Source organism: Sporothrix schenckii, assembly GCF_000961545.1.
Source record: "Sporothrix schenckii 1099-18 chromosome Unknown Cont44, whole genome shotgun sequence".
NCBI classification, from domain to species: Eukaryota; Fungi; Ascomycota; class Sordariomycetes; order Ophiostomatales; family Ophiostomataceae; genus Sporothrix; species Sporothrix schenckii.
In genome coordinates this window covers 3,606,728-3,622,168 of record NW_015971145.1, presented here as the reverse complement: position 1 = coordinate 3,622,168, position 15,441 = coordinate 3,606,728, and the positions used below count along the sequence as shown (strand labels likewise).

Here is a 15,441-nt window from a genome sequence, read left to right as displayed (position 1 = left end):
AATTCACAGCCTGGCGTTGAACTAGGAAACAGTCCCACGTAGAAGTATGAGCACGTTTTTTTGCCGCTTTTGGAAGGATCCCACCCCGCCCTTCTCGTTTGCCGGGAAGAGCGCTCTCTAACAACCGTCAGGTTTTGGCGCTGGCGTTGGTTTGTGCTCCGTAAACTTGCTCACTTTGCCCGCAGCGTGGGACAAAGCGGCGGCCAGCAACAGCAAAAGGCTGGAAGCCCCCTTCAAATAGACTCCCGTCCCAGGTTTTTTGGCATCCCATCGTGTTGTTCTTTTATTCTCGCCACGTTTTGACTTCGTGATCTTTGTGTTCCACTGTTTGCTTGTACTTCTCGTTGCCTTGCCCTGTCGCTTCGTTGTCGCCGACCCGTCCCCTCGGTCGCTCCTTCCACCACAGTCACGAATCGCCAAGGACGCTTGCTTCGCGTAGCCTAAACGGATTCACTTTATCTGTCGCCAAACCCACTCTACTCAACTTCTACTTTTTACGAGAGCATATTGCACCTGCAGCGGAAGCAAACCATACGACGCTCTTTTCGGTTCTAGAACGCGCGAGCGCAGTCTTATTCTTATCTTCACACCAAGCTAGATCCCCGTCAACTCTCTTTTCGTCACCAGCAACCACAGCCCAGGCTCCTTTAAAAAGGCATCGCTTCTTGTTCTGTATAATCGTCGCCCGTCCTCTCTCTTCTCTTTTCCAACTCCCAACAACTTCCTCCACAAGCCAACCGCCAAGATGATGGGCATGGACATGGGCGGCTCGGGCTCGGGCAGCTCCAACACCACGATGACGACTATGATGTCCGTCTTTTTCACAGCCACCAACACTCCTCTCTACTCACTTACCTGGACCCCGAGCTCCGTCGGCTCCTACGCCGGCACCTGTATCTTTTTGATTATGCTCGCCGCGCTCTTCCGCGGTCTGCTCGCCTTCAAGGCCCGCGCGGAGTCCCGCTGGCTCGACGCCGAGCTCGAGCGCCGCTACGTTGTCGTCCCCGGCAAGCCTGTGCTCTCGCAGCAAATCTCCCGGGACTCGGACGCCAAGCGCATGATCCTGTCCGAGAACGGCATCGAGGAGGACGTCATGGTCCTCAAGAAGCGCCACACCCATGTGCGGCCCTGGCGCCTGTCGGTCGACCCGCTGCGCGCCCTCCTCGACACGCTGCTGGCCGGCGTCGGTTACCTGCTGATGGTTGCAGTCATGTCCATGAACGTGGGCTACTTCATGTCGGTGCTCGGCGGCACGTTCCTGGGCAGCCTGCTGGTCGGCCGCTACATTGTGCTCATGGAGCACTAAACGGTCACAACCGATACGAAGCCGCACTGGGACACAAAACGACATGTCACAAAGGCCGTCCCGAGAGACCCCTGAGGAGTCGCTGCGTCACCAAAGCATCGAGTGACGTCGATGCAGGCAACCGTTTGCGCAACAAACTAGCACAAGTTGTCGAGACATCGCCAGGCCCGATCCTCTGCGATTCGGTGGTTTGCATCTCCTGCGTCCAAGATGATCTCAGGACAAATAAACGAATGTTACGAATGGAGTTATATAAGACGGCCGGCGTTTAAGGGATATGAGGCGTTTCTTTATTTACCTTTATTTTGGTTTGCTAGTTATTATATCCTTTGCTACGGTATCGACAGAGTATACTCAAACAATCAATTCTCCTCACGCACGTTGATGCTCTTAACGGATCTCGAACATACAGGTACTTGCACCATCCGTTTTTGTGCCGCAGGGTGGTGGCGCTAGTGACAAGTCTGCTTCTGTGCCGTGCAGAAATGCGCGCAAATGTGCTCAACCCATGCGCAACAGCAACCACTACGGAGTCCCTGGAACCAGCTACTGGGGGGAGCTGCATGCAACCCTCGTCGGACTTTGGTACAGGTGTCTGTTGAGATTGGGCCTGGTGGCACCCGTGACGACATCTTTCAAAATGCAGGGCAAAACGAAAATATCACAATGTAAGTTATCAACAATCAAGCAGAGAAGCAAGAACCGGTCAGGAATGCATGATTGCCAATATTTGTGAGTCTCGTCTCCTATGATTTAGGGCGCCCTTTGCAAAAAGTCGAGTGGGGTTATTGTATGAAATCGAAGTGAATAACTCGGTATCATTATCGACAGTCACTTTCCTTGACCTGTTTGTTACGAAACCGTACATTTGTCTCCCTCGAGCTTGCAGTTGCCGTTTCAGGTGGTACTTGAGGTAGAACCAACTCGCGCTGAGTGTAGCTATGCCGGGTGATCCTCCTCTTTATTCGCAGAGGCTCCGGCGTCAATAAAGCCTTGGAACCCGACAGCCACGTTTCCAATCCAGGCCACACCGAAAACATCAACCGCGCCGTAGCCCAAAAATAAGGCGACTTTGCCGAACGGATGTGCCCGAGAGAAAGACGACTTGCCCATGACGGCTAGCGGAGGTTGCTTCCTGTCCGCATGGACTCTGGTTATGCTCATTCCAGTTTAGCTGGCCTTTTCCATTTTCGACACAAAAACGCGACTGCATTCGTTAACCAACTTTGGTATCGATGTGGACGGGGCCGATGGCAGGATCAATCGTTGGGTCTAGCCTCTGCAGGGCAAAGAGCGAGGTGACGCCCAACTACGGAGTGTCCTCACCAACCTGGGCTGGGGTTCTGGCCCCGACCATCGAAAAAGAAAAGACGCGAGCCAACACCCCGGAACAGGGGACGACCTGCGGCCGTCCGTCATCAAAGCAAAACATTAGAGATCTGATTTGTTTCCCGGAAATACGCAAGGGGCATATTATAGCAGACAAGGCCTCGGGAACAGGATTAAATGGCCTTACAAGAAATGGAGACCACTTGTTAAAACGAGCGACCTTCCGGATGAGGAAGGCCTGTCTTGTTTGGGTAATTTTCTCCAACTTACACGTCTAAAAGCAGTAATTCACTTGCTCGACAAACAAACGACTGCCATCGAAACCTTGAAATGTCAATGACAAAAGCAAAGTGACGAAGAACGTCTAAGAGTCGCTTTATTCGTCATTTTTAGACCATTTTCATCCTCTTTTCCAGAAACAGATCACCAGAGTCATGATTACCCGCACGACTACTGTTGACAGCCCGTCTCAGCATCTACTTTCCCACTGCATAACTTCCTACCCCATACCGAGGTTGGTGGAACATTGAGTCCTGTTAAGCGAGCAAAGTAGTAATGAAGGCAGATACTGGAAGGGACAACTTCTAAGCATCAAAGTCATCGCCACAGACGAGATCGTCATAGGATCTTGTATCTTAGGATGATGCTACTATTGTGCAGCAGCAATTAATGCTGATACTATCATGACTCCTATGGAAGACATAATACCCCATCCCTGTGACAGTGCTTCACCTGGCATCAGTTTAATCGCCATGGGGTCATTGTGGCCTTTCATAACAACAGAGTGGTGCGCGATAAACGCATAAGCATCGCTCGAGAGGCCATAAACCAGCCTGGCAGGAAGACCGGATGGCGAAGCTCTACTCGGCTTAATGACAGCGAAATGCCGTGACGCGTGCTCCTCACGATGTGCAACGAAAAGTAAGCATCGAATGATATACGATAGAATACGTTTCATAAACGTTGATTCAGCAACTACGGTTGGTTAGGATGAGCACGAGAATCATTTGCGTCTGGCTTCCATTTTCTCCTAAACGGTATTGCATTTCGAAAACTGAGTATCTTTTTGGAGGGCAGAATACATGGTGCACGCCGGCACGGGGGGGTAGAGCAAGGGATCATAAAGCAGACGACAGAGCTGTAGCGAACGTACAGAAAACAAGGTGCTGCAAAGGTAAATAGACCGGCCTCTTTCCCTACCGTGCTATGCACGAAGGCGAGAGAAAAAGAACGATGCAAAAGGATAGAAACCACAACCGTAACAGCAACAACACCGAAATGAAACACAAAGAAACTTTGATTAAAGTCAAGTCAATAAAGTAATCCCTGTCGCGGATGGAAATAATTGACAGGAGGTAAAAGGTAAAAGATAAAAGCAATGAGTGAAAAATGCAATAACAGCTGAGAAAACGCCGAACCACCACCAAGGGCCTCGCAAATCAGGAAAGGGAAAATGCATTATATGCTGGGTATCGGCGCAGCAGAACAAAGGTCCATGGAGGACAGGAGGGCGACGACAAAGTAAGGTGTAATATTGAAATGATGTTCTGGTGACAAACATCAATCAGGGCCTCAATGGAGCGAGGCCCGCTACACGCACCACGCAGCGGTCGTAGCGACTCAACAGCCAAGAGAAAGTTGAGAAGCCAAAGATGTTAAACAACGGCACCGTGTCGTCTGTATGACCCGCTTATGATTGGTGGGCCGAATGCTGCGGCAAAGCGTACTGGTTGTTGCGCTGAACGTAGTTGCCATATGCCAGGGCCTGGTTCGGGTCCATAGACACGTTCGGCATATATCCGGGGGCCATATGTGCGCTCTGGGGTAGACCACGGTTCTGCTGTGACGCGAGGTGGCCGGAGCCAGACTCCTCAGGGCTGTCGACCTGGTTGGGCTCGTCAACGCCGTTATCGCCGGCGGTCGTGGGTTCGGGGGCGTTGAGGCAGGCCTGTAGATAACTTTGTCAGCATGGAAAAAGGAACATTTGTTATGAGGCTGGCCGCAAGACTCGGCATAGCATGCAGGTGAACAAAGCACGATTATATACAGCCGGTGGCTTGTTCCACCTGCGTCGGCCTTGTCTGTCCAGCTGATAGTCTTTTCGAGCAGATGTGTTGACTCACCTGAATGAGGTTCTTCCCCTCAGCCTTAGTGACGAGAGGTTGCAACTTCGGTGTGGTGAAAGTGTACACGAGGCCGGTTTCTGACACAACAAGCAACAGGACTTGGGTGCCGGTGAGGACAGAAAGTTCGTAAGCCTAGAAAGAAAGCAACTATAGTTAGCAAAAGAGTAGCAGGGCAAGGACGGGAAAGAGGACCTCCAGAGCGAACGCCAGGGACCACGAAGCCAGAAAGAAGCAAACTCGGACTCAAAGAGGAAGGAGGACGCTAGGCGCGCAGACACACATACCTTCTTCATAATACCAGCCTTCCGCTTCGAGAATGTGATGTGACGACGAGACTTATCACTGATGAACTTGATCTCGATCTTGCGACGCTCGCGGCCGCCTTTCTCATCATCGTCGTCGTCGTCGTCAACTGCGCTGGGGCGGGGGCGTTTGGTGCCACGGCTCTCGGCTCCAGCATTGCCGTTACCAACAGACTGGGACTCCTCGAGGTCGGTAGGCGTAGCCTGGTCGTGCTGATCCACGATGTCGGCCATTATGGCGAAGCAATTAAGAATTCGAAGAGAATAAGGGGGGAAAGCGAACAGAGAGCTTTGCGTCGGCGCGTATAGCAGTCGAGGAGAAAAGCAAGTGCAAACGAAGGAGGGGGTCGACTCGTGGGGAGGTAGGTCAGGATTAAAAAGGGATAGGAAGGAAGAAAAGCGAGAAGCAGACAATGAAGGAAGCGTCACAAGCCGCGCGCGATGTATCACGAAACGGGAAGCAAAAAAAAAGGTTAAAAAGGGAAGAAAAGAGGCAAAACAGGAGGAAAAGATCAACACTGGAGATGTAGTTGCAGTGGAGAGATGTTGGTTAGAGCCGTTGTGACGGGTCTATGCTCAATCTGGCTTTGGGCTGCTGAAGGGCTTGCCCGTGCTGTAATATGCTTGCCGTCGCAGAACTCTGGCCCAGCCTGAATCGAGCCTGGTGGGAAGTCTTGTCCTGTTTTGGGAAGTTCCTCTTTTTATCTGCGGCGCGACACGCTCAGTGCGTTTCCAGATTATCACTGTGCAGCGACAAGGGGACGAAAATGAGAAGAGAATGCGAGACAGGGAAACCTGAGAGAAAAACGAAGTTGAAAATACAAATGGATCTCGTGTGGCTTTGTGTTGTTCAGATGCGAGGTGCTTTAGGGAAATTTTCGACCTCTTTGAGACAGAAAGAAAACAGAAAAGAGTAAGAAGGGGTCGAGAGCTGGGGGGAGTAAATTACTTATTTGAGGGAAAGCGCTGTTCTCTTTTGAGGAAAGAGGGAGGGAGGCAAGTTTGGTTTTGTGGCACGCGCCGGGGAAGTGGGTGGGGGACACGTTCGCACGGAGAGGGAAGGAACACAAAGTGAAAGCGCAAGGTTGTTGACGAGCGTTGAAATGAAAACGAGCGGCGTGGAAAGGAAAAGAAGCTGGTAAGGATAAACCGGCAACGCAAGAACGAAGGAGCGAGCTAAACAAAGTGCCTAGTTTGGGCGGCGCTGGTCTTAGGGGTGCTTGTCTTGCGACCGGTTGGTAAGGCGGAGGTTGGTGGCGGCTGGTCAATCACGTAGGACTGCTGCCCGGCACACATCACGAGCACTAACACCTGAAAGAGGAAGTAGCGACCAAACCTCAAAAGCCTCTTACTCTATTCTTCACAAACACTCCGACCTGACCCAAACATTGACGTAAACATTGAACATATGCGCACGCAAATGAGGCAGCAGCTCTGGGTCGCGTTTAAGAGCAGAAAGTGCAGGAACGACTGGCAAACTGAACAGAGGCTTGAGAGGAGGAATGTGCGCAGATGCTACTGGGCGATTTGCGTCGCGCCTGCCTCCTATTCTTAGCTCCAAAAAATACCATACTGGGTACGACATACACACCCCTCTTTAAAGCGATAAATACATTAGCAGAGAAAAAAGCGGAGCACCTTACGCTTCTTTGAGGAGAAAGAAAACAAATGCAAACCTCGCATAGCGAAGCGAAATCCAAGGACAACAAATGGAGAGACGTTTGAAGCGAGGAGTAAAAAAGAGAACGCCCACTTGCCCAGCCTCAAAGCAACGACGGCCACAGGAAAAGACATAAAAAAGAAAGTATTAAGCTTTCAAAGTAGGACCCCGTTGTTGTGGACGGGAAGGGATCCAGAGAAACTGGGTAAGAGCGATGCAGCCCAGACTGCATGGTATTTGGTGACTATTAGCAGGTGTGGAATGGATGACAGACAACATAAAAGGGGGCTTGGGTCCTTTCGAAGTAATCCTCCCCCCAAATGGAAGGAACGAAAGGCGCGCAGCGGGTGGAACGAGACTGGATATTGACGCTGGCTGGAAAGAATGCGCTAGTGGGAAGAAATGCACAGGTGTTTGTGACAAGGTTTCTGTATAAGAAAAGAGGAAGGAGCCGCTAGCAGTCAAGACATAGGAAATGAGAGAACGGCAGGACCAAGATAGAGAAAGGAAAGAGCAAACGGGTAGATCTGGCAGACACAATCTTCGCCGAGAAGGAGCAGTGGACAGGAAAAAAGGTAAGCTACAACGGGGATTCATTCGATTTGATGGAACAAAAGAGACGAAGAGGTTGTTGGATTGGCGTTTCTTAAATGGGTTAGAGCCTGACAAGATTGGATGAGGACGAAATCAAGCCTGCGCAAATAGCATACGCCGGAATACTTTGCGTTCAGCGCTGTCAAGGATACCAGGTGCCTGTGTGCCGTGGAAAGCAGAGTCTGTTTTTCGAGCAATTCATACGGAGGACATAGAACTACTGAGTATACTTTTGCTGGTGATTAGGCGCAAGGGTACCGCAAAAGTACCTATTTCCAGAGGAAAGACTGACGAGAGGTGCGAAAGGAAAGCGGAATACCGTCCACAAAAGACATTTTGGCAGGCTGGAAAAGAATGAATGAGGTGTGTGTGGAGTGGTCGTGGAAAACGAAAAGGAGTTCAGCAGGGAGGGGCGTCAGCGATGATTGGCCACAGAATCCCCAGTTGAGTGCGTCCGCGCGACTGGGACCCACTCATATTTGACTGGCGCTTTTTTCTTTTCTTTTTCTTCCAGCCCTCACGGTGTGTCTTTTAGACCTCGAATCCTGAGAAGTGTGTTCGTGAAGGAGGAAAGTCTTTGGCAGAGGACACTGCCAAGCAAAAGGAGACCAAAGCCACCCAGACACAGCACACATATCCCCCTTCTCTTTCGTTTTACAAAGGTACTCCAGTCGTTGGTGGCTCCTGCCGTTGTCACTTACGCTCCCTTGCATCGTTTCTTTTTATCAGTGGACCCCCCATTCGCTCTGAGTTTTGAGGTACCTTACCTGGCACTATCTTTCTTCAGCCAAGGAAGTAGCGTTGCAGCCGTCGTGCGATGATGGGGCTAGGTTCCTTACCGGTGTCTCTGGCTACTCTCTCTCATTTGTTTTTTTCTTCGACAAATGCAAAACTATTTCTCTTCTGTCTACCCTGGCGTGTCTCTCATCCGAACCCCGTCGGCTTCCGTTTAGGTCACAAACGTCGATTTGACTACCAAAGAGCACGCCAGTGAGAAGTAAAGTTCGCCCATCGAGGCCACAACAGACTTGACTTTCGTGAATTTCGTATCGTGTGGCCGCCCGTCACTCCGGACCGGATGGCGGCGTGCTAACCGTGGCGACAATCCTTGCCCTGTACTGAGTAAGTTGTTGCGGAAAAGAGAGAAGAAAAAAAAAAGAACAAACTGTCGATCGCCTTGGCTCGAGCATTCTCTTCGGCCCTGGATCAGACGGGTTAGGAAAAGCAGCTAGAAACTTGAGATAAAGTATCCGGCCGGGGGTTTGTCGAGCCCCGTCCGCCGAAGACCATCACTGGTGAAAATGGATGTGTTGCCTTTGAAAAGGAAATGAGAAGCGCGTCACGAAAAATGAGCAAATGAGGCTAGCGGTTCTAGTGCTGCAAAAGCTTTCAATAGACTAATTTGGTAGCGCCCAGGCCAGCCGCACGAGCGAGAAAGGGATAATAACAGTCTGCCCCACATTTACCCACACGGATGGACGAGACGAAGAGAATGTACTTCGCAGGAGAGAGCCACCAAATTCTGAAAGGTGAGAATTGGGTGGAGACAACATGTTTCCGTCTCTGGCTCTGTCCCACACCTCTTCTTGCCTGGTGGATTCTGGCTGGGTGATCAGGTCAGGAGGCGCCCAGTGCGTGGCGTGCACCCCTGTTCCGCGGCGAATAATGGGGCACAGCTCCATTGCGTTGGCAGGAAATGCGCTGTGCACTGGCGAATGGGCAGAAGTAAGAAAAATGCAGTACATTTTAGGGCTCTTTCCCCGCAAGATAGTTCTGCTTTAGCACTAAAAGTTGCCGAATCCGGAAGAAAAAGATGTTACCTTGCGTACAACTACAACTGTCCCAACACTGACAGCAACGACCTCCGACGACGAGAAGGCACACGGTAATTCATGCATGCAACTTTGTTCTAACAGTGTCGGGAGAAAACTTTGTAAGATATGTATTTAAAGACGATATTTCTATCCAAAGGACGTAAGTTTTGTAAGAATCCTGGATATAAACCTATTCTTGTTCGTGGTAAACGCAGCACACAATACGGAAAATGTGCCAGGACCAGGCCATATTAAAAGCATGGGCCCTAATAAGGCTGTGCCCCTTAGTTTTGTTAGGCGTTTGGGGATTGAAAAGTCGTGGCAAGCGGGAACAAGATCAAGCACACTGGTGCAACAATGAAGAAAATCGTGTATGTAACAAGGCGTACTGCTGCATTTGGAAATAAGGTAATCTTACGTGTGACAATGAGCTGAAAAATGCAGGTCACTGCCAACGAGACCTGGAACGTTTGCTAGGAGACTTGCGGAAATTCATCAGAGGGGATCGGCTCTTACTTTTTCTCCAAATGACGGAAAACAACTAAACAGAAAATCAAGGCGCATCGAACTATCGACTCGTCTCATTTTTGGGTGGAAGGATTGGCATTGATAACCCAACAAACAGGGGTCACTTTGCTTTGGGAGGGGCGTGCCCACGAGTAGCGCAAGTTTTCGACCTGGAAAGCCGGAGAGCCAAACTGGTGAGCAGAGGATCTTCGCAGGGAGGCACGAGTCGATACCTCGAGTCGGTACCTCTTCTCCTTTATGATTTTGCGGGAGTGCCATGTACTGATGCGTGATAGGTTACTTTCCAGCCTAGCCCGGCTGATGGGAGTTCTCACTGGGAAATGAAATCGAAGTATACCGTATGTTGTATGTCGTAAAGCCTCGAACGAACTTTTTTCATCTCCAGAAACTGCTCTCTGACGTTTCTTTTTAGCTCAAGGTCATGACCAAATCGTGTTTGTGTTGTGAGAAAACCTTGGAAGACCTTGCTTTGTGCCTTTTGCGGAGAAACATGCAGAGACAAGAAGAGCTTGCAGGGAGAGCATCTTAAAAAATGGGTCTCTCTTTAGAACACTGCTGAAGGATGGGGAGAAGGATGCTCGCACTCAATGAGTGAATATGCCACGGCACAGACAGGCGAGACTGCCATACAGGAAAAAACATCTGTAATTTCATTTCGGCAGTGACATATGCGTATTGTCGTAATAATACTCCGTACAGAACGTATCTGAGCTGCCAGAAGAACGCTACGCATCTGCCAGACGCAAAAGGAAAATGGCTCTTTCCCTTTTCAGGTGAACCACTCTCTGCACTGAGCCCTATACACAAACGTACGACACATGGCCTTGGAACCCTTCAAGAGCAGGAAAAAGGAAAAGATAGGCAACCATCCCAAAAAGCGACTTCGATGTCCCGAGGAAGAGGTTAATGTATCTTACCAAGTGGTGGGAGGGAAAAGGGGGCGGGAAGAGAGACATGGGGGCGAAGCAAAAAGAAGGAGGGGCTACTTTCAGACAACAGACACAGTTCCTTCCCGCTGTGAGTTCTCTGGTTGAAGAGTCTCTTTCGCTGGGCGGTGCACAGCCCAATTCCAGTCTCCCGGAATCGAACGCGCGAGAGCAGAGTTACACTCGCCATTCCAACGTCAAAAAAGTAAAAGAAAGACGGGCCTCCGCCACGCTCCGTGTCTCTTTGTCTTCTCTCCGATGTACGTCGTATTAATGTGGCATCACTATTCGGTGGCCTGCCGCAACTGCCATGCGACAGTTTGGGAAATTAACGGCGGGAGACATGGAGGGGGAAACTGCCACCCGGAAACCGCTTCAAGGCGGGGGGAGGGAGGAAAGAAAGGAACAAAAATACAAAATGGGAAAGGGAAAAGGAGTGATCCGTGCTGGCCACGTTTCCCTGTTCTTCGCGTGCGGCAGGGAAAGAGCGACTCATGGGTACGGAGTATAACGTATGTATTCTCGAGGTGTGGGCTGTGATAAACTTCTTTGTATATCATTTTGTCGAAGCGATAGCTAGCTATGTCTTGCTTGTAAAGGGGTGGGGAGTCTAGCTGCTGGACACAAAGCAGAGTCGTCTGTACGAAGTATGATGAATTCAAATCGACGAGAAGAAAACGTCACTATTTAAAAGTTGCCCGGAAAGACTAATAAAGACCTCGAAGCAAGCAAGAGGGGGTCAGTGGGCAACTGGACTGAGACACGCGTTTCTTTGCTTTATTTGTCGGGTTTCTTCGGTCTGTTGTTACTTCGATTTGCCATGTTGTTGCCTCCTTCTATCTTTGTTTTGTCTTGTATTGTCTTGTTTTCATGCTTGGAGTGTCTTGCTTTTTTCTTCCATCTTCAAAGGCTGGGAGGCTCTTTCTGTCCATGTTGTCATGCATGCTCTCTCGTTGTTCGTCAACGTGCGCTAGCCCTCTTTCTCATGGCGCATCTGTGAATGTATTCTTCTTACGAATACTTTTGGGCCTTTGCTCTGAAGGGAAAGGGGTGAACGGGCAAGACGGAAGAGCCCATGATGGCTCCACCTTGAGGATTCAAGCGAGGATCTCAACACCATGATGGGCGTCAAGGAAATCAGGGGTGAGTGGGGGAGCAGACCAAAAAAAATGAGAGAAAAGAAGAAGAGGAAAAACGAATAGCGTTGCACCGAGCCGAGAGAAGAGACAAGCCTGGACCACCAACCAATATACCAACGTAAATTCAAAGTGAAGGGGAAGGGGAAAGGTTTCGTGGTGTCGCTGTTGCTTTGGGCTGGGCGTCAGTATGCCTTGTGCATCGGATTATGGGGATGGTGGTCCTTGCACAGGCTCCACAAGGCCTCTTTCACAAAGCTTTAACATATTTGCCACGATGATGCTTTTGTAGTCTTACGTCGTACGGAGCACATGTTGGCCAGGTCTTTTACAAATACCTTTTTCGTCGGTCAAATGACAAGTGTGGCACACGGGACTTTTAAGGTGGTGTTGTTAGAATAGGGGACAAGAGATGGGTCCATGAGAGAGAGGATTGTGCTATACCCAAGAAAAAGGGTGATTACGGTACAGAGCGGATGACCAGGGACAGAACACGGGCAGAAAACCTCCCATCGAATCACGCACGCTATCTTACACCTCCTACGTACGCTGCTACGACAAACCCAGGACTGCGACCCACGAACGCGACCCAACCAGACCAAACGCAAGACGCACGATGAGGCAGGCTGTGTGTATATTAAAAATGGCTGGTGGCATTCTGAGATAGCTGGTCGATCAGAACGAAAAAGAAATGGCTTGTTCCATCAGCTGGCAAATGGGGGCTCAGATATCGCCGAATCAGACACCGAATAATGAGGTACAGAGGAGGGGCACGCGGGAGCACGAAAAATGCCCCCAAAATCGCAAAATGACCTAGAACGGGACAAAAAGGAAGGCAAAGTGCAGTGCTGTCGCCGAGGCTCAGGGCCGAAATAGGAAAATCACGCATGTCTCGCCGACTGGGCGTCCTCGTGCTCTTTTCCTTGGCGACATACCAAAATAACCCCACCCTTACTGCCACCACCATTCCCCCCTGTATGCCCCTAAAAGTTAGGGTATGCACCATCACCAAACCCAAGTGGCAATCTTGCAGCCGTTATCAACCGCCAATGCCGCTCTATTTCCTGCTCTGCTACCCCCGTTCTTTGCTTTCACCTTTTTGACATCTTGCTTGTTGGCGGCAGGGCTTCCTGGTGGATTATTCGGAATGGTATTCGTCTGCTCGTTTAGCTGATTTTACTTCCGTCAGCACGTTCTCTGTACATTTTGGTAGACGCGTTTCGATGCGGTACCGAACCCCAGTCCTGCAGTGCTCCGTCACCTTCGAGGCACAGGGGGGGTCCCTTTATGCTCAGATCTTTTGTTGCGTTTTTACTCCCCCATACTACTACATACTCAGTAGAGAAAAAGCACCGAGTACGTCTCCGGGGCAGCTTGGCTTTTCTGCACTGGGCTCTTTCTACATTTGTTATTTCCCGTTTCCCGCCAGCTGCCCTTTCTCCTGCTTAAGCGCGGCCTTCACTCGATGAAGAAAGGTCGAGAGCGGGAAGAGACGTTGGCTTTCTAGCCCCGGATAGGAAAGGCGTTGCAGTACGGGCAAAGTGTGGAGAGGTTGAGTTCTGAATTGTTTGCACTTGGATAAGAAGAATACGAGACAAATGTAGAAATAAAGGCAAAGTGGCAGCCATTTGTTTTCCTTGTTGACCGTTCTCATGCGATTCTTTTGCGATTTTTTTTTATTTCATTCTTTCTGTTTTTTGGTTTCTTTCCTACTCCCACTAGAAAGCGAGCGGAGTCCGTCTTTTGGGGGCACAGCTGGGCTAGAAAGAAGTAGGGCCCGTGAACGAGACTGGACAACCCATGCGAAGAGCAACAGACTGCTGTCTGCTCTGGAGGCAGGTGCCAAAACGTGTGTGTGTGGAGAATGGAGGGAAAGACAATGAAAAAAGGCCGTGCAGGTAAAGGGAGGGAAAGAGCCAGTTGTCATACAGAAGCGCTACAAACCACTAACAAAAACTAAAATTGCCCTAAACGGAAAGAACGAGGGAAACACGAAAACGATACGCTGCGTGTCTTCACCTGTGTTTCGACTGTCCTCTCATTTTCCTTGGATTCCGGAAGCAAGAATGAAAGATTAAAGAAACGTGTGGATAGGACTACGGAGAATTAATTGTTTTTGTTTCCGTAGGCTACAGGGCGGACTCTGGGCTGGTCCACAACCACACCACTCACATAGCTTGTGTCGTATGTACTGTACTGCAGGTGGCGATGAAGGTACAGACAGACGTGCAAGGTACATCGACTTCTTTTTTGTTGGAAGTTGCGCCCCGAGGAGCCTCAGTAACGAAGGCAGGAGCAATATGCGATCATCTCCTTAGCAGCAAAAGCAAACGGTAGCCTCGATGACAAGAGCCCGGAAGCAGCGATAGAAAGGAAAGAGCAACCCCGTTGCTAGCCTAGAGAACCGCTATACAGCAAGTTCCAACAGCCTCGCAAACTAGGGGTGAAGACGGTATACACGAACACTCCGTAGAGAGCGGGAGGACACGTTGGTGAGGCTGAAAGGGAGGACGAAAAGGTGACCGGAGAGACAAAGAGACGAACTAAAGAAGGTAGTACACAACAGTTGGAAGACGTGGACGATCGATCAATATGCCAAAAAGCAACTTGCCACGTGCTGCTTTGCCTATCAATGGTGGCTGTCTGTGGAAACTCTATTCTGCTACTGTCTGCTGCCATGTGCTGCCGTCTGCTGTATTTGTTGCGCTGTGGACGAGGTATTGGAACTGCAGATACTTGAGGCGATGCTGGCGTCGCCTGTTTGTGTGAACAGAGAGGTTGTAGTCACCTCGCGTTCCGCATTGCCAGAGCGGCGCCTCTACGTTTGGCATTGTTGACATTGTCGATTTGGCCGACGACGTGGACTTCTCGAAACGCAGGATTTGTCCTGTTCGAAGAAGTTGGCTTTCGTCACGTAAAGTCTGCGATGCCGACGAAGAGTGTTTCAGCCACCCCGTGCAGGGCGTTTGCCGTTCTCTTTTTCCGGCGGATCGTGGCAGGCACCGGGCGGCCAGGCGCGAGACAAGAAACGCGAAAGCCGTCGATCGATCATGAATAGGCAGAATGGCGACACACGACGTGTTGTTTCTATCGAGGTCGAGGCCACTGGCCCTGGCCATGGGCTCAGGCCATATAGGAGCCAAGTTCGCGAGATGCAAACGAAATAGAAGGGGGGAGGGGGGGTTTCGCAGCATGGGGAATGGTGACGGGCGAATACGGTCTGTGCTACGTCAGTGTCCAGCCATGATAACGACGACAGACATCAATTGCAGCATGGCCGGGCAGTACATCAATACATGCGTGTTCTGAATCACACGACCGCCGTCATGACAAAAAGAAAGAAGTGCAAAGAAAGACTAAAAGTATGGCATAAGATGCCCTGGCGTAAGGGTCAATGGATAGAGGCCTCAGCCTGATCCCTATTTCGACATTTCCTCGCCTTGGCCTTTTGACATACTTGCCTAACTGGGCATCGTACATGAAACATTTAGACGTACTCCACACGTGACTATCCCGTACAGGAATAGAGAAAACGGGCGGGAAAATCGAGATATGATCCCAAAAAATGCAATCGCCCCTCCTGCATCTTACCGGGGTTGATGGACAGTATCAGATCGTCACCGAAAAGGGAAGGTAGAACGGACTAAAAAACCAAAAAGCAACTGTCGCAGGGGGTGGCGGTCCAATTATCACGTGCAGAAGCCTTGCGAAGATGAACAA

General features: G+C 50.3%; 3 protein-coding genes across 3 annotated transcripts; 1 reads left to right on the top strand and 2 right to left on the bottom strand.

Annotated features, from left to right (window-relative positions):
* Nucleotides 1-745: 745 nt before the first annotated feature.
* On the top strand, nucleotides 746-1,306 carry SPSK_09891 (copper transporter family protein; the record flags this gene model as incomplete). The annotated part of the gene is made up of 1 exon (XM_016736458.1): nucleotides 746-1,306. The coding sequence occupies one exon, from the start codon at nucleotides 746-748 to the stop codon at nucleotides 1,304-1,306; it is 561 nt and encodes a 186-aa protein (XP_016587914.1).
* A 3,019-nt stretch (nucleotides 1,307-4,325) lies between these two features.
* Nucleotides 4,326-5,297, bottom strand: SPSK_09587 (MADS-box transcription factor, other eukaryote; the record flags this gene model as incomplete). Its single annotated transcript, XM_016736159.1, has 3 exons — nucleotides 4,326-4,583; nucleotides 4,759-4,893; nucleotides 5,046-5,297. 3 exons carry the CDS (start codon nucleotides 5,295-5,297, stop codon nucleotides 4,326-4,328), a joined length of 645 nt encoding a protein of 214 aa, XP_016587913.1.
* Nucleotides 5,298-14,375: 9,078 nt separating this feature from the next.
* SPSK_09905 (uncharacterized protein) lies at nucleotides 14,376-14,915 on the bottom strand (the record flags this gene model as incomplete). Its single annotated transcript, XM_016736472.1, has 1 exon — nucleotides 14,376-14,915. The coding sequence occupies one exon, from the start codon at nucleotides 14,913-14,915 to the stop codon at nucleotides 14,376-14,378; it is 540 nt and encodes a 179-aa protein (XP_016587912.1).
* Nucleotides 14,916-15,441: the final 526 nt, after the last annotated feature.